Source organism: Cherax quadricarinatus, chromosome 85 (assembly GCF_038502225.1).
Source record: "Cherax quadricarinatus isolate ZL_2023a chromosome 85, ASM3850222v1, whole genome shotgun sequence".
NCBI lineage: Eukaryota > Metazoa > Arthropoda > Malacostraca > Decapoda > Parastacidae > Cherax > Cherax quadricarinatus.
The window spans coordinates 7239166-7262597 of NC_091376.1; the positions used below are offsets into that span (position 1 = coordinate 7239166).

The 23432-nt window shown below is 47.1% G+C and overlaps 1 protein-coding gene across 4 annotated transcripts in view; it reads left to right on the forward strand.

Annotated features, from left to right (window-relative positions):
* LOC128703294 (protein bric-a-brac 1) overlaps positions 1 to 23432 on the forward strand; it is a 379783-nt gene that overhangs the window by 143912 nt on the left and 212439 nt on the right. For all 4 annotated transcript variants that reach the window (XM_070103316.1, XM_070103315.1, XM_070103318.1 and 1 more), the window contains exon 3: positions 6558 to 7061. In XM_070103316.1, the coding sequence (XP_069959417.1) occupies positions 6558 to 7061 (504 nt within the window). The remainder of the gene's footprint in view (positions 1 to 6557; positions 7062 to 23432) is intronic.

A 23432-nucleotide genomic window follows, 5' to 3' on the forward strand; every position in this document is an offset into this window, starting at 1 on the left:
AGTGGGACGAGTACTGTGCCCTGAGGTACATGAACAGTAGTGGGACGAGTACTGTGCCCTGAGGTACATGAACAGTAGTGGGACGAGTACTGTGCCCTGAGGTACATGAACAGTAGTGGGACGAGTACTGTGCCCTGAGGTACATGAACAGTAGTGGGACGAGTACTGTGCCCTGAGGTACATGAACAGTAGTGGGACGAGTACTGTGCCCTGAGGTACATGAACAGTAGTGGGACGAGTACTGTGCCCTGAGGTACATGAACAGTAGTGGGACGAGTACTGTGCCCTGAGGTAGATGAACAGTAGTGGGACGAGTACTGTGCCCTGAGGTAGAAGAACAGTAGTGGGACGAGTACTGTGCCCATGAACAGTAGTGGGACGAGTACTGTGCCCTGAGGTACATGAACAGTAGTGGGACGAGTACTGTGCCCTGAGGTAGAAGAACAGTAGTGGGACGAGTACTGTGCCCTGAGGTACATGAACAGTAGTGGGACGAGTACTGTGCCCTGAGGTACATGAACAGTAGTGGGACGAGTACTGTGCCCTGAGGTACATGAACAGTAGTGGGACGAGTACTGTGCCCTGAGGTACATGAACAGTAGTGGGGCGAGTACTGTGCCCTGACTGTGCCCTGAGGTACATGAACAGTAGTGGGACGAGTACTGTGCCCTGAGGTACATGAACAGTAGTGGGACGAGTACTGTGCCCTGAGGTACATGAACAGTAGTGGGACGAGTACTGTGCCCTGAGGTACATGAACAGTAGTGGGACGAGTACTGTGCCCTGAGGTACATGAACAGTAGTGGGACGAGTACTGTGCCCTGAGGTACATGAACAGTAGTGGGACGAGTACTGTGCCCTGAGGTACATGAACAGTAGTGGGACGAGTACTGTGCCCTGAGGTACATGAACAGTAGTGGGACGAGTACTGTGCCCTGAGGTACATGAACAGTAGTGGGACGAGTACTGTGCCCTGAGGTACATGAACAGTAGTGGGACGAGTACTGTGCCCTGAGGTACATGAACAGTAGTGGGACGAGTACTGTGCCCTGAGGTACATGAACAGTAGTGGGACGAGTACTGTGCCCTGAGGTACATGAACAGTAGTGGGACGAGTATTGTGCCCTGAGGTACATGAACAGTAGTGGGACGAGTACTGTGCCCTCAGGTACATGAACAGTAGTGGGACGAGTACTGTGCCCTGAGGTACATGAACAGTAGTGGGACGAGTACTGTGCCCTGAGGTACATGAACAGTAGTGGGACGAGTACTGTGCCCTGAGGTACATGAACAGTAGTGGGACGAGTACTGTGCCCTGAGGTACATGAACAGTAGTGGGACGAGTACTGTGCCCTGAGGTACATGAACAGTAGTGGGACGAGTACTGTGCCCTGAGGTACATGAACAGTAGTGGGACGAGTACTGTGCCCTGAGGTACATGAACAGTAGTGGGACGAGTACTGTGCCCTGAGGTACATGAACAGTAGTGGGACGAGTACTGTGCCCTGAGGTACATGAACAGTAGTGGGACGAGTACTGTGCCCTGAGGTACATGAACAGTAGTGGGACGAGTACTGTGCCCTGAGGTACATGAACAGTAGTGGGACGAGTACTGTGCCCTGAGGTAGAAGAACAGTAGTGGGACGAGTACTGTGCCCTGAGGTACATGAACAGTAGTGGGACGAGTACTGTGCCCTGAGGTACATGAACAGTAGTGGGACGAGTACTGTGCCCTGAGGTAGAAGAACAGTAGTGGGACGAGTACTGTGCCCTGAGGTACATGAACAGTAGTGGGACGAGTACTGTGCCCTGAGGTACATGAACAGTAGTGGGACGAGTACTGTGCCCTGAGGTAGAAGAACAGTAGTGGGACGAGTACTGTGCCCTGAGGTACATGAACAGTAGTGGGACGAGTACTGTGCCCTGAGGTAGAAGAACAGTAGTGGGACGAGTACTGTGCCCTGAGGTACATGAACAGTAGTGGGACGAGTACTGTGCCCTGAGGTACATGAACAGTAGTGGGACGAGTACTGTGCCCTGAGGTAGAAGAACAGTAGTGGGACGAGTACTGTGCCCTGAGGTACATGAACAGTAGTGGGACGAGTACTGTGCCCTGAGGTAGAAGAACAGTAGTGGGACGAGTACTGTGCCCTGAGGTACATGAACAGTAGTGGGACGAGTACTGTGCCCTGAGGTACATGAACAGTAGTGGGACGAGTACTGTGCCCTGAGGTACATGAACAGTAGTGGGACGAGTACTGTGCCCTGAGGTAGAAGAACAGTAGTGGGACGAGTACTGTGCCCTGAGGTACATGAACAGTAGTGGGACGAGTACTGTGCCCTGAGGTACATGAACAGTAGTGGGACGAGTACTGTGCCCTGAGGTACATGAACAGCAGTGGGACGAGTACTGTGCCCTGAGGTAGAAGAACAGTAGTGGGACGAGTACTGTGCCCTGAGGTACATGAACAGTAGTGGGGCGAGTACTGTGCCCTGAGGTACATGAACAGTAGTGGGACGAGTACTGTGCCCTGAGGTACGAAGGTGTTTGTAAAAACACCCTGGTTTAAAAAAAACACATGAGTAAACACTAGGACATATTAGAAAACGTTTCGGTCCTGGGGTTTGGATCAAGGTCCCAGCACCGAAACAGCTTGTACACTGCAGCAGAGTCACTTGCCAGAAAGCGTCTAGATCATCGTCAGTATGGCAACAGCTAAGAAGAATTTCTATAGCTGGTTTATAAAAGTGAATAATGGTTTATTAAAGTGAATAATGGTTTATTAAAGTGAATAATGGTTTATTAAAGTGAATAATGGTTTATGAAAGTGAATAATGGTTTATGAAAGTGAATAATGGTTTATGAAAGTGAATAATGGTTTATTAAAGTGAATAATGGTTTATGAAAGTGAATAATGGTTTATGAAAGTGAATAATGGTTTATTAAAGTGAATAATGGTTTATGAAAGTGAATAATGGTTTATTAAAGTGAATAATGGTTTATGAAAGTGAATAATGGTTTATGAAAGTGAATAATGGTTTATGAAAGTGAATAATGGTTTATGAAAGTGAATAATGGTTTATGAAAGTGAATAATGGTTAATGAAAGTGAATAATGGTTTATGAAAGTGAATAATGGTTTATGAAAGTGAATAATGGTTTATGAAAGTGAATAATGGTTTATGAAAGTGAATAATGGTTTATTAAAGTGAATAATGGTTTATTAAAGTGAATAATGGTTTATTAAAGTGAATAATGGTTAATGAAAGTGAATAATGGTTTATGAAAGTGAATAATGGTTTATGAAAGTGAATAATGGTTTATGAAAGTGAATAATGGTTTATGAAAGTGTATAATGGTTTATTAAAGTGAATAATGGTTTATGAAAGTGTATAATGGTTTATTAAAGTGAATAATGGTTTATGAAAGTGAATAATGGTTTATGAAAGTGAATAATGGTTTATGAAAGTGAATAATGGTTTATTAAAGTGAATAATGGTTTATGAAAGTGAATAATGGTTTATGAAAGTGTATAATGGTTTATTAAAGTGAATAATGGTTTATGAAAGTGTATAATGGTTTATTAAAGTGAATAATGGTTTATGAAAGTGAATAATGGTTTATGAAAGTGAATAATTCCGACACTTGGGCAACATCTGGGAAACTTGATTCTGGGAACGTTTCGCCAGCCAGTGGCTTCAGTCCAAAACAGAGAAGAAGGGTGGAAGATGAGGAGGAGTTTGAGGTAATCAGTCCCTCAGCCTGGAGTCGATGTGTTCAGTCCATCAACCTTGATAAAAATACAGCAAGAGTAACACTGCAGTAGGTAGAGTACACACCCATTACTTGCCTCACACCTGACCTGACTTACCCATTACTTGCCTCACACCTGACCTGACTTACCCATTACTTGCCTCACACCTGACCTGACTTACCCATTACTTGCCTCACACCTGACCTGACTTACCCATTACTTGCCTCACACCTGACCTGACTTACCCATTACTTGCCTCACACCTGACCTGACTTACCCATTACTTGCCTCACACCTGACCTGACTTACCCATTACTTGCCTCACACCTGACCTGACTTACCCATTACTTGCCTCACACCTGACCTGACTTACCCATTACTTGCCTCACACCTGACCTGACTTACCCATTACTTGCCTCACACCTGACCTGACTTACCCATTACTTGCCTCACACCTGACCTGACTTACCCATTACTTGCCTCACACCTGACCTGACTTACCCATTACTTGCCTCACACCTGACCTGACTTACCCATTACTTGCCTCACACCTGACCTGACTTACCCATTACTTGCCTCACACCTGACCTGACTTACCCATTACTTGCCTCACACCTGACCTGACTTACCCATTACTTGCCTCACACCTGACCTGACTTACCCATTACTTGCCTCACACCTGACCTGACTTACCCATTACTTGCCTCACACCTGACCTGACTTACCCATTACTTGCCTCACACCTGACCTGACTTACCCATTACTTGCCTCACACCTGACCTGACTTACCCATTACTTGCCTCACACCTGACCTGACTTACCCATTACTTGCCTCACACCTGACCTGACTCTCCAGGTTTGTGTTCTTGACTTGCTAGAACCCACGGCATGGGCGAAACATCGTCAGTAAAGCATCGCATTGTATTGTATTTCCCTCTCTTACCATCCTGTTGGGATTTTGTATCATTTCTCTCCCTAATCTTATTTGTTCTGCCTCCTTATTTATCCCTTTATTACTTTTCTTTATTACTTCCCTATTCTTTCCTTCTGTAATATTGTAAATGTATTCGGTGTGATGCATAGATACTAATCCTTGTGGATTTTTTTTGCATAGCGGTAACAGATGTTAGGTTGTGGTGTTGTGGGAGTTCGTGCAGAAGTTTCACAGGTGTTCTGTTGCAGGTTTTCGTACGTATGTGTGGCAGGTGTTGCAATTTTTCACGCATAAAACCTGTGCACTTTCATGTGCTTACACACGTCTTCAGAGGAAGAGGCAAGAGAAACACGTAAATATGCGATATCTGGTAGACAGAAATCCAGTTCATTCATGTAAGAGATACAAGCCATTGTGTATATTGGACTGATGCCAAAGAATTACTTCCTTGTAGTTCTGCGGTCCAATGAATTATTGTGGAATTATCTGTTATCAAGTATGATGCACAGTTTTTAGTTTAATATGTTTATTATGCACCCCATACCCATCCTGTGGGTGGTAGTCAAAAGATTACAGAGGTACATAATTGGTCCAGGGACTGGACTCCAAAGTTTTGATAGCTGAGCAAGTTACAGAGGTAATGAACTCACAATTTACAAAGGTAATGAACTCACAATTTACAAAGGTAATGAACTCACAATTTACAAAGGTAATGAACTCACAATTTACAAAGGTAATGAACTCTAGGTAGGTCTAGTCACAATCATGACAAGTTACAAAGGTATTTACAGATTACAGAGGTACGTAATGGGTCCAGGGACTGGGCCCCCAAAGTTTTGATAGCTGAACTAGGTACATAGGTAATGAACTCACAAGTTACAAAGGTAATGAACTCCAGGTAGGTCTAGTCACAGCATATTTCAAATATGTGTTCTGGATTGTATAAACTTGACAGGTTTAGAGTTCAAAATATTGTTCATAATCTTAAAGGTAAATCTATTTTTCACTATAATACAGTGTGTGTTCTTTGTCAGGGAAACAATTTAACTTTATGTTGAACAAACGTATGTGTGGGTTAGGTTTATGTCGGATCTGTTTGTGTGAGGTGTTGTCACCTCAGTGTTTAACATATAAAATGTACTTCTCTTGCCTCTTCTTCCTATTTCTCTGAAGATGTGTGTGTAAGAACGTGAAAGTGCTCAGGTTTTATTTCTTATTTTTACTGTGGTAATTTTTTTTCATATCGTGCATGTGTGTGACAGGTTTTGTTGATTTTAAATTTTTGCCACCGAAGTGGTTAGTGCATTGTGTACCTCATATCCATCCTGTGGATGGTAGTGGCTAGATTATTGTGTACCTCATATCCATTCTGTGGATGGTAGTGGCTAGTTTATTGTGTACCTCATATCCATCCTGTGGATGGTAGTGGCTAGTTTATTGTGTACCTCATATCCATCCTGTGGATGGTAGTGGCTAGTTTATTGTGTACCTCATATCCATCCTGTGGATGGTAGTGCAAGAACATACGGATACACAATAGGCCTAGGAACTAGGCCCCAAAAGGGTTAACAGGAGAACATCTGGATTTATATCTTCAGTTCACTTATCTGTTACAAGCAAATTTAGGAAATTTTCTTAATATATCTGATATCTTATTTTTATTAATAAAATATCTCGACATATCACATACGGTATTATACTGTCACTTAGGTATTATACTGTCACATAGGTTATTATACTGTCATCTAGTCTATTATACTGCCCATCAAGTCACATAGGTTATTATACTGTCATCTAGTCGATTATACTGTCCATCATAGTCAGATGTTATTATACTGTCTATCTCTATATTCATTGTTGGTGTTGCAGGTGTTCGTGGATGTGACGTTGTCTTGTGAAGGCGGCCAGCAGTTGAGAGCACACAAGGTGGTTCTCGCAGCTTGTTCGCCCTATTTCCAGGCTGTGTTGCAGAACAACCCATGCAAACACCCCATCGTCATCCTGCCGCGGGACGTGGCCTTCGCGGACCTACGCGCCATTATCGAGTTCGTCTACCGCGGGGAGATCGACGTGGCTCAGGAACAGATCAATTCCCTCCTCGCGGCCGCAGACACACTCAAGATTAAGGGTCTGTGCGAGGTGGGTGACGACCCCACCCACGTACCTCCAGGTTTTACTGCCACGCCCTCCACTGCTTCATCGCGGCACAGTTCTACCTCTCACACGCCCACACGAGGCCGCCCACCATACACACGCGGGCGTTATAACACATCGTACCGACCTCGTGGCCGCCCTCCGTTATACGGGAAACACCGATATGAACGACCATCCCTCTCCACACCAGCCAGTCGTCGCACAGACCACGACCATCACGTAAGTTACAGTTATACTTGTTACGTTCATTTATTTGTTAGTAAAGAACACACAAGATATGGAAGCAAAGAACATGAACAATGCACATATAACCCGCATATAGAAGAGAGGAGCTTACCACGACGTTTCGGTCCTTCTTGGACGGACTTGTAAATGTTAGGAAAAAAGGACACAAGTGTAGCTAGGGTGACATTTTATTGTCGTAACATTTCCCTCTCCAGGAGCTTTGTAATGGCTTGATAAAGCTCCTGGAGAGCGAAACGTTGCCACAATAAAATGTCACATTAGTTGCACTTGTGTCCTTTTACCTAATATTGTGGGTAATTCTACCAAAATTAACACGGACTTGTAAATGGTTCAGGGTGGGGGCGAAACGTCGTCTTAAGCTTTTCTCTCTCTCCTATGTCCGGGTTATTTGTGTAATATTGAAGCCTTTATTATTGGAAAACATTTCTCCTCGAGTTGTGCAACATTTGAGCACCTTTATTGTTGAAACGTTTCGCCATCCAGAGGCTTCTTCAGTCCGACGCGGAGAGAGGTGGAAGAGTTTGGGGTAATCGGTCCCTCAGCCTGGAGTCGATATGTTCAGTCCATCAGTCTTGGACTGAAGATATCAACTCCAGGCTGAGGGACTGATTACCTCAAACTCCTCATCTCCCACCATTCTCTGCATTGGACTGAAGAAGCCACTGGCTGGCGAAACGTTTCCAGAACAAAGACACATGTTGCACAAGTGCCTCATCAATCTCTATCAAATCTTTGCATAACTCTTGTCTGTTGTATTTACATATATTTCCTCATGTTTCACTTATGGATGAGATGTGTAGTACTTGGGTATCTTCATCGTGGGCGAAACGTTTCGGATACCCAGGTGTTGCACGTGTTTATTAAATTTCCGTCATTTTAAACCATTAATAACGTTTTGCCCACAATAGTAAAGAAGATATACACGTAGAACAAACTTTAATTACAATAACGTTTCGCTGTGAGCAGAGTTTTATCACTGAGCGAAACATTGCCCATATAAAAACCTCTGAACGTGTAGTTTTCTCTATTTCCTTTAGGTTAGGTTAGGTTAGTTAAGGTTTGTCAAGAAACAGGACAAGTCTTTCCTGATTCCTGACGCGGGTCTTAGTTATATGATGACCCAGAGCTGGAGGTTTTGGTCATTTGACCAAGGCCTTCCGCTGGCTTACCCCACCACACCTTTAACAATTAAGATTAAGTGTTATTCTCCCTAATTTCCCTCAAAGCATGCCTTTATACATTGGAAGAGTTTTTGATCTGAGGAAGTGGAGCTTTTTTTCTTTCTGCCTTTACCTCGGATCAAACCTGATTATCTTACACACACACACACACACACACACACACACACACACACACACACACACACACACACACACACACATACACACACACACACACACACACACACACACACACACACACACACATACACACACACACACACACACACACACACACACACACACAAACACACACACACACACACACACACACACACACACACACACACACACACACACACACACACACACACACACAGAACCCTGTACACTGTGTACGTTAGGCCCATATTGGAATATGCAGCACCAGTTTGGAACCCTCGCCTAGCCAAGCATGTAAGGAAACTAGAGAAAGTGCCAAGGTTTGCAACAAGACTAGTCCCGAAGATAAGGGGTACGTCCTACGAGGAGAGGTTAAGGGAAATCAACCTGACGACGCTGGAAGACAGGAGAGTTAGGGTGGATATGATAACGACATATAAAATACTGAGAGGTATAGACAAGGTGGACAAAGACAGGATATTCCAGAGGGGGGACACAGCTACGAGGGGTCACAATTGGAAGCTGATGACTCAGATGAATCACAGGGATGTTAGGAAGTATTTCTTCAGTCACAGAGTTGTCAGGAAGTGGAATACCCTGGGTAGTGATGTAGTGGAGGCAGGATCCATACATAGTTTTAAGAAGAGGTATGATAAAACTAACAGAGCGGGAAGAGTGACCGGGTAACGGCCAGGTGAAGAGGCGGGGCCAGGAGTTGTGAATCGACCCTCGCAACCACAACTACATATATGTGTGTGTACTCACCTAATTGTGGTTGCAGGGGTCGAGACTCAGCTCCTGGCCCCTCCTCTTCACTGGTCGCTACTAGGTGCTCTCCCTCTCTGCTTCCTGAGCTTTGTCGTACCTCTTCTTAAAGCTACGTATGGTTCCTGCCTCCACTACTTCACTTGCTAGGCTATTCCACTTCCTGACGACTCTATGACTGAAGAAATACTTCCTAACATCCCTGTGACTCGTCTGAGTCTTCAGCTTCCAGTTGTGACCCCTTGTTTCTGTGTCCCCTCTCTGGAACATCCTATCTCTGTCCACCTTGTCTATTCCCCGCAGTATCTTGTATGTCGTTATCATGTCTCCCTTAACCCTTCTGTCCTCCAGTGTCGTAAGTCCGATTTCCCTCAACCTTTCCTCGTACGACATTACCCTGAGCTCTGGGACTAGCCTTGTTGCAAACCTTTGTACCTTCTCTAACTTTTGACGTGCTTGACCAGGTGTGGGTTCCAGACTGGTGCTGCATACTCCAGTATGGGCCTAACATACACAGTATACAGTGGCTTGAACGATTCCTTATTAAGGTATCGGAACGCTATTCTCAGGTTTGCCAGGCGCCCGTATGCTTCAGCAGTTATTTGGTTGATGTGTGCCTCCGGTGACGTGCTCGGTGTTATGGTCACCCCAAGATCTTTCTCCCTGAGTGAGGTCTGTAGTCTTTGTCCACCTAGCCTATACTCTGTCTGCGGTCTTCTTTGCCCCTCCCCAATCTTCATGACTTTGCATTTGGTAGGGTTGAATTCGAGAAGCCAGTTTTTGGACCACATGTCCAGCCTGTCCAGGTCTCTTTGCAGTCCTGCCCCATCCTCGTCCGATTTAATTCTTCTCATCAGCTTCACATCATCTGCGAATAGGGACACTTCAGAGTCTATTCCTTCCATCATGTTCGCATATGTCAAAAATAGCACTGGTCCTAGAATTGACCCCTGTGGGACCCCGCTCGTCACAGGCGCCCACTGTGATACCTCTTCACGTACCATGACTCGTTGTTGCCTCCCTGTCAGGTATTCCCTGATCCATTGCAGTGCCCTCCCTGTTATATGCGCCTGATCCTCCAGCTTCTGCACTAATCTCTTGTGAGGAACTGTGTCAAAGGCCTTCCTGCAGTCTAGGAAAATGCAATCAACCCACCCCTCTCTCTCGTGTCTTACCTCTGTTACCTTGTCATAAAACTCCAGAAGGTTTGTGACACAGGATTTGCCTTCCATGAACCCATGCTGGTTTTCATTTATAATCTTGTTCCGTTCCAGGTGTTCCACCACTCTCCTGATAATCTTCTCCATGACTTTGCACACAATACATGTCAGAGACACAGGTCTGTAGTTTAGTGCCTCATTTCTGTTTCCTTTCTTAAATATGGGGACTACATTTGCTGTCTTCCATGTGTGTGTGTGTGTACTCACCTAGTTGAGGTTGCGGGGGTCGAGTCCGAGCTCCTGGCCCCGCCTCTTCACTGATCGCTACTAGGTCACTCTCCCTGAGCCGTGAGCTTTATCATACCTCTGCTTAAAGCTATGTATGGATCCTGCCTCCACTACATCGCTTCCCAAACTATTCCACTTACTGACTACTCTGTGGCTGAAGAAATACTTCCTAACATCCCTGTGATTCATCTGTGTCTTCAGCTTCCAACTGTGTCCCCTTGTTACTGTGTCCAATCTCTGGAACATCCTGTCTTTGTCCACCTTGTCAATTCCTCTCAGTATTTTGTATGTCGTTATCATGTCCCCCCTATCTCTCCTGTCCTCCAGTGTCGTCAGGTTGATTTCCCTTAACCTCTCCTCGTAGGACATACCTCTTAGCTCTGGGACTAGTCTTGTTGCAAACCTTTGCACTTTCTCTAGTTTCTTCACGTGCTTGGCTAGGTGTGGGTTCCAAACTGGTGCCGCATACTCCAATATGGGCCTAACATACACGGTGTACAGGGTCCTGAATGATTCCTTATTAAGATGTCGGAATGCTGTTCTGAGGTTTGCTAGGCGCCCATATGCTGCAGCAGTTATTTGGTTGATGTGCGCTTCAGGAGATGTGCCTGGTGTTATACTCACCCCAAGATCTTTTTCCTTGAGTGAGGTTTGTAGTCTCTGACCCCCTAGACTGTACTCCGTCTGCGGCCTTCTTTGCCCTTCCCCAATCTTCATGACTTTGCACTTGGTGGGATTGAACTCCAGGAGCCAATTGCTGGACCAGGTCTGCAGCCTGTCCAGATCCCTTTGTAGTTCTGCCTGGTCTTCGATCGAGTGTATTCTTCTCATCAACTTCACGTCATCTGCAAACAGGGACACCTCAGAGTCTATTCCTTCCATCATGTCGTTCACAAATACCAGAAACAGCACTGGTCCTAGGACTGACCCCTGCAGGACCCCGCTGGTCACAGGTGCCCACTCTGACACCTCGCCACGTACCATGACTCGCTGCTGTCTTCCTGACAAGTATTCCCTGATCCATTGTAGTGCCTTCCCTGTTATCCCTGCTTGGTCCTCCAGTTTTTGCACCAATCTCTTGTGTGGAACTGTGTCAAACGCCTTCTTGCAGTCCAAGAAAATGCAATCCACCCACACCTCTCTCTCTTGTCTTACTGCTGTCACCATGTCATAGAACTCCAGTAGGTTTGTGACACAGGATTTCCCGTCCCTGAAACCATGTTGGCTGCTGTTGATGAGATCATTCCTTTCTAGGTGTTCCACCACTCTTCTCCTGATAATCTTCTCCATGATTTTGCATACTATACATGTCAGTGACACTGGTCTGTAGTTTAATGCTTCATGTCTGTCTCCTTTTTTAAAGATTGGGACTACATTTGCTGTCTTCCATGCCTCAGGCAATCTCCCTGTTTCGATAGATGTATTGAATATTGTTGTTAGGGGTACACATAGCGCCTCTGCTCCCTCTCTCAATACCCATGGGGAGATGTTATCTGGCCCCATTGCCTTTGAGGTATCTAGCTCACTCAGAAGCCTCTTCACTTCTTCCTCGGTTGTGTGCACTGTGTCCAGCACTTGGTGGTGTGCCCCACCTCTCCGTCTTTCTGGAGTCCCTTCTGTCTCCTCTGTGAACACTTCTTTGAATCTCTTGTTGAGTTCTTCACATACTTCACGGTCATTTCTTGTTGTCTCTCCTCCTTCCTTCCTTAGCCTGATTACCTGGTCCTTGACTGTTGTTTTCCTCCTGATGTGGCTGTACAACAGTTTCGGGTCAGATTTGGCTTTCGCTGCTATGTCATTTTCATATTGTCTTTGGGCCTCCCTTCTTATTTGTGCATATTCGTTTCTGGCTCTACGACTGTTCTCCTTATTCTCCTGGGTCCTTTGCCTTCTATATTTCTTCCATTCCCTAGCACACTTGGTTTTTGCCTCCCTGCACCTTTGGGTAAACCATGGGCTCATCCTGGCTTTTTCATTAATCCTGTTACCCTTGGGTACAAACCTCTCCTCAGCCTCCTTGCATTTTGTTGCTACATATTCCATCATCTCATTAACTGGCTTCCCTGCCAGTTCTGTGTGTGTGTGTGTGTGTGTGTGTGTGTGTGTGTGTGTGTGTGTGTGTGTGTGTGTGTGTGTGTGTGTGTGTGTGTGTGTGTGTGTGTGTGTGTCTGTGTGTGTGTGTCTGTGTGTGTGTGTGTGTCTGTGTGTGTCTGTGTGTGTGTGTCGTGCCAAATAGGTAAGACTTGCGATTTTATCTTAAATAGCAACGCTCTTCTTGACAAATAAGGGAAGCGAAATTTTGTGTATGCAATAATTTCGCAAAAATCATTCTGAACCTAACGAAAAAAAATGTTTCGTTGTGTTTATTATTAAATTACTGTAAACTTATCTAAAATATATTTTGTTGGATTAGGCTAAATTAAATTGCGCTTGTTATAATGAGGTTAGGTAAGTTTTCTAAGGTTCTTTTGGTACAAAATTATTAATTTTTACATTAACATAAATGAAAAATATATATCTTTAAACCTATAAGAATTATTTTTAGAACGGACATATTTTTAAACGAGTTCTTGCTAAGTGACCAGTATTTAGATAAGGGTAAAGATAAGGGCATTTATGGATTTGGAAAAGGCGTATGACAGGGTGGATAGCGGGGCGATGTGGCAGATGTTGCAGATGTATGGAACAGGAGGTAGGTTACTGAAAGCAGTGAAGAGTTTTTACGAGGATAGCGAGGCTCAGAGTATGTAGGAGAGAGGGAGATTATTTCCCAGTTAAAGTAGGCCTTCGACAGGGATGTGTGATGTCAACGTGGTTGTTCAATATATTTATAGATGGAGTAGTAAGAGAAGTGAATGTTCATGTGCTGGCAGGAGGTGTGGAGTTAAAAGATAATCAGACACAAAGTGAGAGTTGTCACAGTTGCTCTTTGCTGATGACGCGGTGCTTTTGGGAGATTCTGAAGAGAAGTTGCAGAGGTTGGTGGATGATTTGGTAGGGTGTGTAAAATAAAGAAATTAAAAGTGAATATAGGAAAGGGTAAGGTGATGAGGATAAAAAAAAATAGGCAACAGAAGATTGGATATCGGATTGGAGGGAGAGAGTATGGAGGAGGTGAATGTGTTCAGATATTTGGGAGTGGACGTGTCAGCAGATGTGACTATGAAGGATGAGGTGAATCATAGAATTGACGAGGGAAAAAGGTGATTGGTGCACTGAGGAGTCTGTTGAGACGAGAGTATAGTTATACCAACACTGTTCTATGGGTGTGAGACATGGGTGGTGAATGTTGCAACAAGGGGAAGACTGGAGGCAGTGGAAGTGTCATGTCTGAAGGTAATGTGTGGTGTTAATATAATGCAGAGAATCCATAATTTGGAGATTAGAACTGTATGACCTTTATTGGTTTAGCGCTTTCTTTGATTATAATAATTGGAGATTAGGAGGAGTTGCGGGATTACCAAAACTATTGTCCAGAGGGCTGAGGAGGGGTTGTTGAGATAGTTTGGACATGTAGAGAGAATGGAATGAAATAGAATGACTTCAAGAGTGTATAAATCTGTAGTGGAGGGAAGGCGGGGTAGGGGTCGGCCTAGGAAAAGTTGGAGGGACGGGGTAAAGGAGGTTTTGTGTGCGAGGGGCTTGGACTTCCAGCAAGCATGCGTGAGCGTGTTAGGTAGAAGCAAATGGAGACAAATGGTTTTTAGGACTTGACGTGCTGTTGGAGTGTGAGAAAAGTAACATTTATGAAGGGGTTCAGGGAAACCGGCAGGCCGGACTTGAGTCCTGGAGATGGGAAGTACAGTGTTTGCACTCTGAAGGAGGGGTGTTAATGTTGCAGTTTTATAACTGTAGTATAAGCGCGCCTCTGGCAAGACAGTGATGGAGTGAATGATGAAAGTTTTTCTTTTTCGGGCCACCCTGCCTTGGTGGGAAACGGTCGGTGTGTTAATCAAAAAAATGTGCGTGTGCTCATCTATTTGTGGTTGTAGGGGATGTCGAGACAGCTCCTAGCCCCGCCTTTTCACAGATCGCTACTAGGTTCTCTCTCTGCCTGCTTCATGAGCTTTATCATACCTCGTCTTAAAACTATGTATGGTTCCTACCTCCACTGCGTCACTTGCAAGACTATTCCACTTCTTGACATCTCTGTTACTGAAGAAATATTTCCTAACATCTCTTTGACTCATCTGACTTCAACTTCTATTTGTGACCCCTTGTTTCTGTGTTCCATCTCTGGAACAACCTGTCTCTGTCCACCTTGTTAATTCCTCGCAGTATATTGTATGTCGTTATCACGTGTTCCTTAACCCTCCTGTCCTCCAGTGTCGTCAGGCCGATTTCCCTTAACCTTTCTTCGTAAGACATTCCCATTAGCTCTGGAACTTGCCTTGTTGCAAACCTTTACACTTTCTCTAATTTCGTGACGATTTTGACCAGGTGTGAGTTCCAAACTGGTGCTGCATACTCCAGTATGGGCCTGACGTACACGGTGTACAGAGTCTTGAACGATTCCTTACTGGGGTATCGGAACGCTATTCTCAGGTTTGCCAGGCGCCCATATGATGCAGCAGTTATCTGGTTGATGTGTGCCTCATGACATGTACTCACCCTACGATTCTTTTCCTTGAGTGAGGTTTGCAGTCTTTGGCCACCTAGCCTATACTCTGTGGTCTTCATTGCCCTACCCCGATCTTCATGACTTTGCATTTGGCGGGGTTAAATTCGAGGAGCCAGTTGCTGGATCAAGCTTCCAGCTTGTCCCGGTCTCCTTGTAGTAATGCCTGATCCTCATTAGATTTAATTATCCTCATTAACTTCACATCATCTGCAAACAGGGATACTTCTGATTCTATCCTTTCTGTCATGTCATTCACATACACCAAACATAGCACTGGTCCTAGGACTGACCTCTGTGGAACCCCGCTCGTGACAGGCGCCAACTCGGATACCTCAAGTACCATAACTCGTTGTCTCCCTGTCAGATATTCTTTGATCCATTGCAGTGCCCTTCCTGTTATATGTGCCTGTGTGTGTTAGTTACCATTTTGTCCTAGGCACATGTCGATTAGACACTAGGCCTGTATGTGTGTGTGTGTGTGTGTGTGTGTGTGTGTGTGTGTGTGTGTGTGTGTGTGTGTGTGTGCGCGCGCGTGTGCGTGTGTGTGTGTGTGTGTGTGTGTGTGTGTGTGTGTGTGTGTGTGTGTGTGTGTGTGTGTGTGTGTGTGTGTGTGTGTGTGTGTGTTATAAGGGATATAACTATTAACAGTTCTGTTTGGTAGCGGAAGCAGTATGAGTGTCATATATCTGTGACCAGTCTCTGTCAGTAATACTTGTATGTATACATATGTACACATACCACACAGGTATATGTCAGTAATTTATATACTGGTGTAGAATGGGTGTGTGTGTGTGTGTATATTTATATATATATGTCGTGCCGAATAGGCAGAACTTGCGATCTTGGCTTAAATAGCAACGTTCATCTTGCCATATAAGACAAGTGAAAATTTGTGTATGCAATAATTTCGCCAAAATCATTCTGAACCTAAAGAAAAAAATATATTTCACTGCGTTTGCTTAGTGTTAAATTATTGTAAACAAATCTGAAATATATTTATTTGGGTTAGGCTAAAATAAATTGTTCTTGTTATAATAAGGTTAGGTAAGTTTTCTAAGATTCTTTTGGAGCAAAATTAAAAGTTTTTACATTAACATTATTGAAAATTATATATCTTTAAACGTATAAGAGAAAATTTTAGAAAGGACTTAATTTTAAATGAGTTCTTGCTAATTGACCAGTTTTACATATTCAGCACGACATATATATATATATATATATATATATATATATATATATATATATATATATATATATATATATATATATATATATATATATATATATATATATATATATATATATATATATGTTACTGATATTTCAAAAAAAATTAATAGTGGTTGGTTGCCGGTTCAGAAAGGCTGTTGCTATCAGAGATCCATCACGGTCTGGTTTCGCTCTTTCTCTCTCTTTCGTGTCTCTACAATTTACCAGCCAGATGAACCTGGACCAGTAACACTAGCAGTAGCGACCTGGTTGACCAGACAGACCTGGATAAGGACCACCAGCAGGAATAACCTTGTTGACTAATCAAGCCGGGTCCAGGACCACCAGCAGCAACAACCTGGTTGAGCAGACAAGCCTGGTTCAGGAACACCAGCAACAACATCCTGGTTGACCAGACACGCCTGGTCCAGGACCACCAGTAGAAACAACCTGGACCAGGACCACCAGTAACCTGGACCAGCTATACCATCAGTAACAACCTGGACCAGAACCACCAATAACCTGGACCAGGACAAGCACCAGGAACAACCTGGACCAGGACCACACCAGTAACAACCTGGACCGGGACCACCAGTAGCAACCTAGACCAGAACCACCAGTAACAACCTGGACCAGGACCACCATCAGTAACAACTTCGACCAGGACCAAGAGTAAAAACCTGGACCAGGAAGACCAGGAACAACCTGCACCAGGACCAACACCAGTAACAACATGGACCAGGACCACCACCAGTAACAGCCTGGACCAGAACCACCAGTAACAACCTGCACCAGGACCACCACCAATAACAACCTGGACCAGGACAACCACCAGTAACAACCTGGACAAGGACCACCAGTAACAACCTGGACCAGGACTACCAGTAGCAACCTAGACCAGAACCACCAGTAACAACCTGGACAAGGACCACAAGTAAACCTGGACCAGGACCACCACCAGTAACAACCTGGACCAGGACCACCACCAATAACAACCTGGGCCAGGACCAACACCAGTAACAACCTGGACCAGGACCACCACCAATAACAACCTGGACCAGGACCACCACCAATAACAACCTGGACAAGGACCAGTAAACCTGGACCAGGACCACCACCAGTAACAACCTGGACCAGGACCACCACCAATAACAACCTGGACCAGGACAACCACCAGTAACAACCTGGACAAGGACCACCAGTAAACCTGGACCAAGACCAACACCAGTAACAACCTGAGCCAGGACCACCAGCAACAACCTGGACCAGCACCACCAGTAACAACCCGGACCAGCACCACCAGTAACAACCTGGACCAGCACCACCAGTAACACCCTGGATCAGGGCCACCAATAACAACCTGGACAAGCACCACCAGTAGCAACAACCTGGACCAGGACCACCAGTAACCTGGACCAGCTACACCAGTAGCAACCTGGACCAGAACCACCAATAACCTGGACCAAGACAAACACCAGTAATAACCTGGACCAGGACCACACCAGTAACAACCTGGACCGAGACCACCAGTAGCAACCTAGACCAGAACCACCAGTAACAACCTGGACCAGGACCACTATCAGTAACAACTTCGACCAGGACCAAGAGTAAAAACCTGGACCAGGAAGACCAGTAACAACCTGCACCAGGACCAACACCAGTAACAACATGAACCAGCACCACCAGTAACAACCTGGACCAGCACCACCAGTAACAACCTGGACCACCACCACCAGTAACAACCTGGACCACCACCACCAGTAACAACCTGGACCACCACCAGTAACAACCTGGACCATCACCACCAGTAACAACCTGGACCAGCATCAACAGTAACAACCTGGACCACCACCACCAGTAACAACCTGGACCAGCACCACCAGTAACAACCTGGACCACCACCACCAGTAACAACCTGGACCACCACCACCAGTAACAACCTGGACCACCACCACCAGTAACAACCTGGACCAGCATCACCAGTAACAACCTGGACCACCACCACCAGTAACAACCTGGGCCAGCACCACCAGTAACAACCTGGACCACCACCACCAGTAACAACCTGGACCAGCATCACCAGTAACAACCTGGACCACCACCAGTAACAACCTGGACCAGCACCATCAGTAACAACCTGGACCAGCACCACCAGTAACAACCTGGACCAGCACCACCAGTAACAACCTGGACCAGCACCAGTAACAACCTGAACCACCACCAGTAACAACCTGGACCACCACCACCAGTAACATCCTGGACCACCACCACCAGTAACAACTTGGACCAGCACCACCAGTAACAACCTGGACCACCACCACCAGTAGCAACCTGGACCAGCACCACCAGTAACAACCTGGACCAACACCACCAGTAACAACCTGGACCAGCACCAGCAGTAACAACCTGGACCAGCGCCACCAGTAACAACCTGGACCAGCACCACCAGTAACAACCTGGACCACCACCACCAGTAACAACCTGGACCACCACCACCAGTAACAACCTGGACCACCACCACCACTACCAGTAACAACCTGGACCAGCACCACCAGTAACAACCTGGACCAGCACCACCAGTAACAACCTGGACCAGCACCACCAGTAATAACCTGGACCACCACCACCAATAACCTGGACCACCACCACCAGTAACAACCTGGACCACAACCACCAGTAACAACCTGGACCACCACCACCAGTAACAACCTGGACCAGCACCACCAGTAACAACCTGGACCAGCACCACCAGTAACAACCTGGACAACCACCACCAGTAACAACCTGGACCAGTAACCTGGACCAGCATCACCAGTAACAACCTGGACCACCACCACCAGTAACAACCTGGGCCAGCACCACCAGTAACAACCTGGACCAACACCACAGTAACAACCTGAACCAGCACCACTAGTAACAACCTGGACCAGCACCAGTAACAACCTGGACAAGCACCAGTAACAACCTGGACCAGCACTACCAGTAACAACCTGGACCACCACCACCAGTAACAACCTGGACCACCACCACCAGTAACAACCTGGACCACCACCACCAGTAACAACCTGGACCAGCACCACCACTAACAACCTGGACCAGCACTACCAGTAACAACCTGGACCTGCACCACCAGTAACAACCTGGACCACCACCACCAGTAACAACCTGGACCAGCACCACCAGTAACAACCTGGACCACCACCACCAGTAACAACCTGGACCAGCACCACCAGTAACAACCTGGACCACCACCAGTAACAACCTGGACCACCACCAGTAACAACCTGGACCACCACCACCAGTAACAACCTGGACCACCACCACCAGTAACACCTGGACCACCACCACCAGTAACAACCTGGACCAGCACCACCAGTAACAACCTGGACCACCACCACCAGTAACAACCTGGACCACCACCACCAGTAACAACCTGGACCAGCACCACCAGTAACAACCTGGACCACCACCACCAGTAACAACCTGGACCAGCACCACCAGTAACAACCTGGACCACCACCAGTAACAACCTGGACCACCACCAGTAACAACCTGGACCACCACCACCAGTAACAACCTGGACCACCACCACCAGTAACAACCTGGACCACCACCACCAGTAACAACCTGGACCAGCACCACCAGTAACAACCTGGACCACCACCACCAGTAACAACCTGGACCACCACCACCAGTAACAACCTGGACCAGCACCACCAGTAACAACCTGGACCAGCACCACCAGTAACAACCTGGACCAGCACCACCAGTAACAACCTGGACCAGCACCACCAGTAACAACCTGGACCACCACCACCAGTAACAACCTGGACCAGCACCACCAGTAACAACCTGGACCACCACCACCAGTAAAAACCTGGACCGCCACCAGTAACAACCTGGATCAGCACCACCAGTAACAACCTGGACCACCACCACCAGTAATAACCTGGACCAGCACCACCAGTAACAACCTGGACCAGCACCACCAGTAACAACCTGGACCACCACCACCAGTAACAACCTGGACCAGCACCACCAGTAACAACCTGGACCAGCACCACCAGTAACAACCTGGACCACCACCAGTAACAACCTGGACCACCACCAGTAACAACCTGGACCACCACCAGTAACAACCTGGACCACCACCACCAGTAACAACCTGGACCACCACCACCAGTAACAACCTGGACCACCACCACCAGTAACAACCTGGACCACCACCACCAGTAACAACCTGGACCAGCACCACCAGTAACAACCTGGACCAGCACCACCAGTAACAACCTGGACCAGCACCACCAGTAACAACCTGGACCAGCACCACCAGTAACAACCTGGACCAGCACCACCAGTAACAACCTGGACCACCACCACCAGTAACAACCTGGACCACCCACCACCAGTAACAACCTGGACCACCACCACCAGTAACAACCTGGACCAGCACCACCAGTAACAACCTGGACCAGCACCACCAGTAACAACCTGGACCAGCACCACCAGTAACAACCTGGACCACCACCACCAGTAACAACCTGGACCACCACCACCAGTAACAACCTGGACCAGCACCACCAGTAACAACCTGGACCACCACCACCAGTAACAACCTGGACCAGCACCACCAGTAACAACCTGGACCACCACCACCAGTAACAACTTGGACCACCACCACCAGTAACAATCTGGACCACCACCACCAGTAACAACCTGGACCACCACCACCAGTAACAACCTGGACCACCACCACCAGTAACAACCTGGACCAGCACCACCAGTAACAACCTGGACCACCACCACCAGTAACAACCTGGACCACCACCACCAGTAACAACCTGGACCAGCACCACCAGTAACAACCTGGACCAGCACCACCAGTAACAACCTGGACCAGCACCACCAGTAACAACCTGGACCAGCACCACCAGTAACAACCTGGACCAGCACCAGTAACAACCTGGACCAGCACCACCAGTAACAACCTGGACCACCACCACCAGTAACAACCTGGACCACCACCACCAGTAACAACCTGGACCACCACCACCAGTAACAACGTGGACCACCACCACTAGTAACAACCTGGACCACCACCACCAGTAACAACCTGGACCAGCACCACCAGTGACAACCTGGACCAGCACCATCAGTAACAACCTGGACCAGCACCACCAGTAACAACCTGGACCAGCACCACCAGTAACAACCTGGACCAGCACCACCAGTAACAACCTGGACCAGCACCACCAGTAACAACCTGGACCACCACCACCAGTAACAACCTGGACCACCACCACCAGTAACAACCTGGACCACCACCACCAGTAACAACCTGGACCACCACCACCAGTAACAACCTGGACCACCACCACCTGTAATAACCTGGACCAGCACCACCAGTAACAACCTGGACCAGCATCACCAGTAACAACCTGGACCAGCTCCACCAGTAACAACCTGGACCAGCACCTCCAGTAACAACCTGGACCAGCACCACCAGTAACAACCTGGACCAGCACCACCAGTAAGAACCTGGACCACCACCACCAGTAACAACCTGGACCACCACCACCAGTAACAACCTGGACCACCACCACCAGTAACAACCTGGACCACCACCACCAGTAACAACCTGGACCACCACCACCAGTAACAACCTGGACCACCACCACCAGTAACAACCTGGACCACCCCCACCAGTAACAACCTGGACCACCACCACCAGTAACAACCTGGACCAGCACCACCAGTAACAACCTGGACCAGCACCACCAGTAACAACCTGGACCACCACCACCAGTAACAACCTGGACCACCACCACCAGTAACAACCTGGACCACCACCACCAGTAACAACCTGGACCACCACCACCAGTAACAACCTGGACCACCACCAGTAACAACCTGGACCACCACCACCAGTAACAACCTGGACCACCACCACCAGTAACAACCTGGACCACCACCACCAGTAACAACCTGGACCACCACCACCAGTAACAACCTGGACCACCACCAGTAACAACCTGGACCACCACCACCAGTAACAACCTGGACCACCACCAGTAACAACCTGGACCACCACCACCAGTAACAACCTGGACCACCACCACCAGTAACAACCTGGACCACCACCACCAGTAACAACCTGGACCAGCACCAGTAACAACCTGGACCACCACCACCAGTAACAACCTGGACCACCACCACCAGTAATAACCTGGACCACCACCACCAGTAACAACCTGGACCACCACCACCAGTAACAACCTGGACCACCACCACCAGTAACAACCTGGACCACCACCAGTAACAACCTGGACCACCACCAGTAACAACCTGGACCACCACCACCAGTAACAACCTGGACCACCACCACCAGTAACAACCTGGACCACCACCAGTAACAACCTGGACCACCACCACCAGTAACAACCTGGACCACCACCACCAGTAACAACCTGGACCACCACCACCAGTAACAACCTGGACCACCACCACCAGTAACAACCTGGACCACCACCACCAGTAACAACCTGGACCAGCACCACCAGTAACAACCTGGACCACCACCACCAGTAACAACCTGGACCAGCACCACCATTAACAACCTGGACCAGCACCACCAGTAACAACCTGGACCAGCACCACCAGTAACAACCTGGACCACCACCACCAGTAACAACCTGGACCACCACCACCAGTAACAACCTGGACCACCACCACCAGTAACAACCTGGACCACCACCACCAGTAACAACCTGGACCAGCACCAGTAAAAACTTGAACCCCGTCCAGGTGTTTTATAGTCTCCATATCCTTGACCATAAGAATTTTTCTGACTGGAAAAAAAAACTTGCAAATCAAGTGAAACCACTTGATTAATAAAGTGGTGAGTTGCGCAAGAAAGTGACCTTGCTGCAACAGTCTGATTGATCACAAGGTGATGCAGTGTTTTAAAAATTGAGGTTGG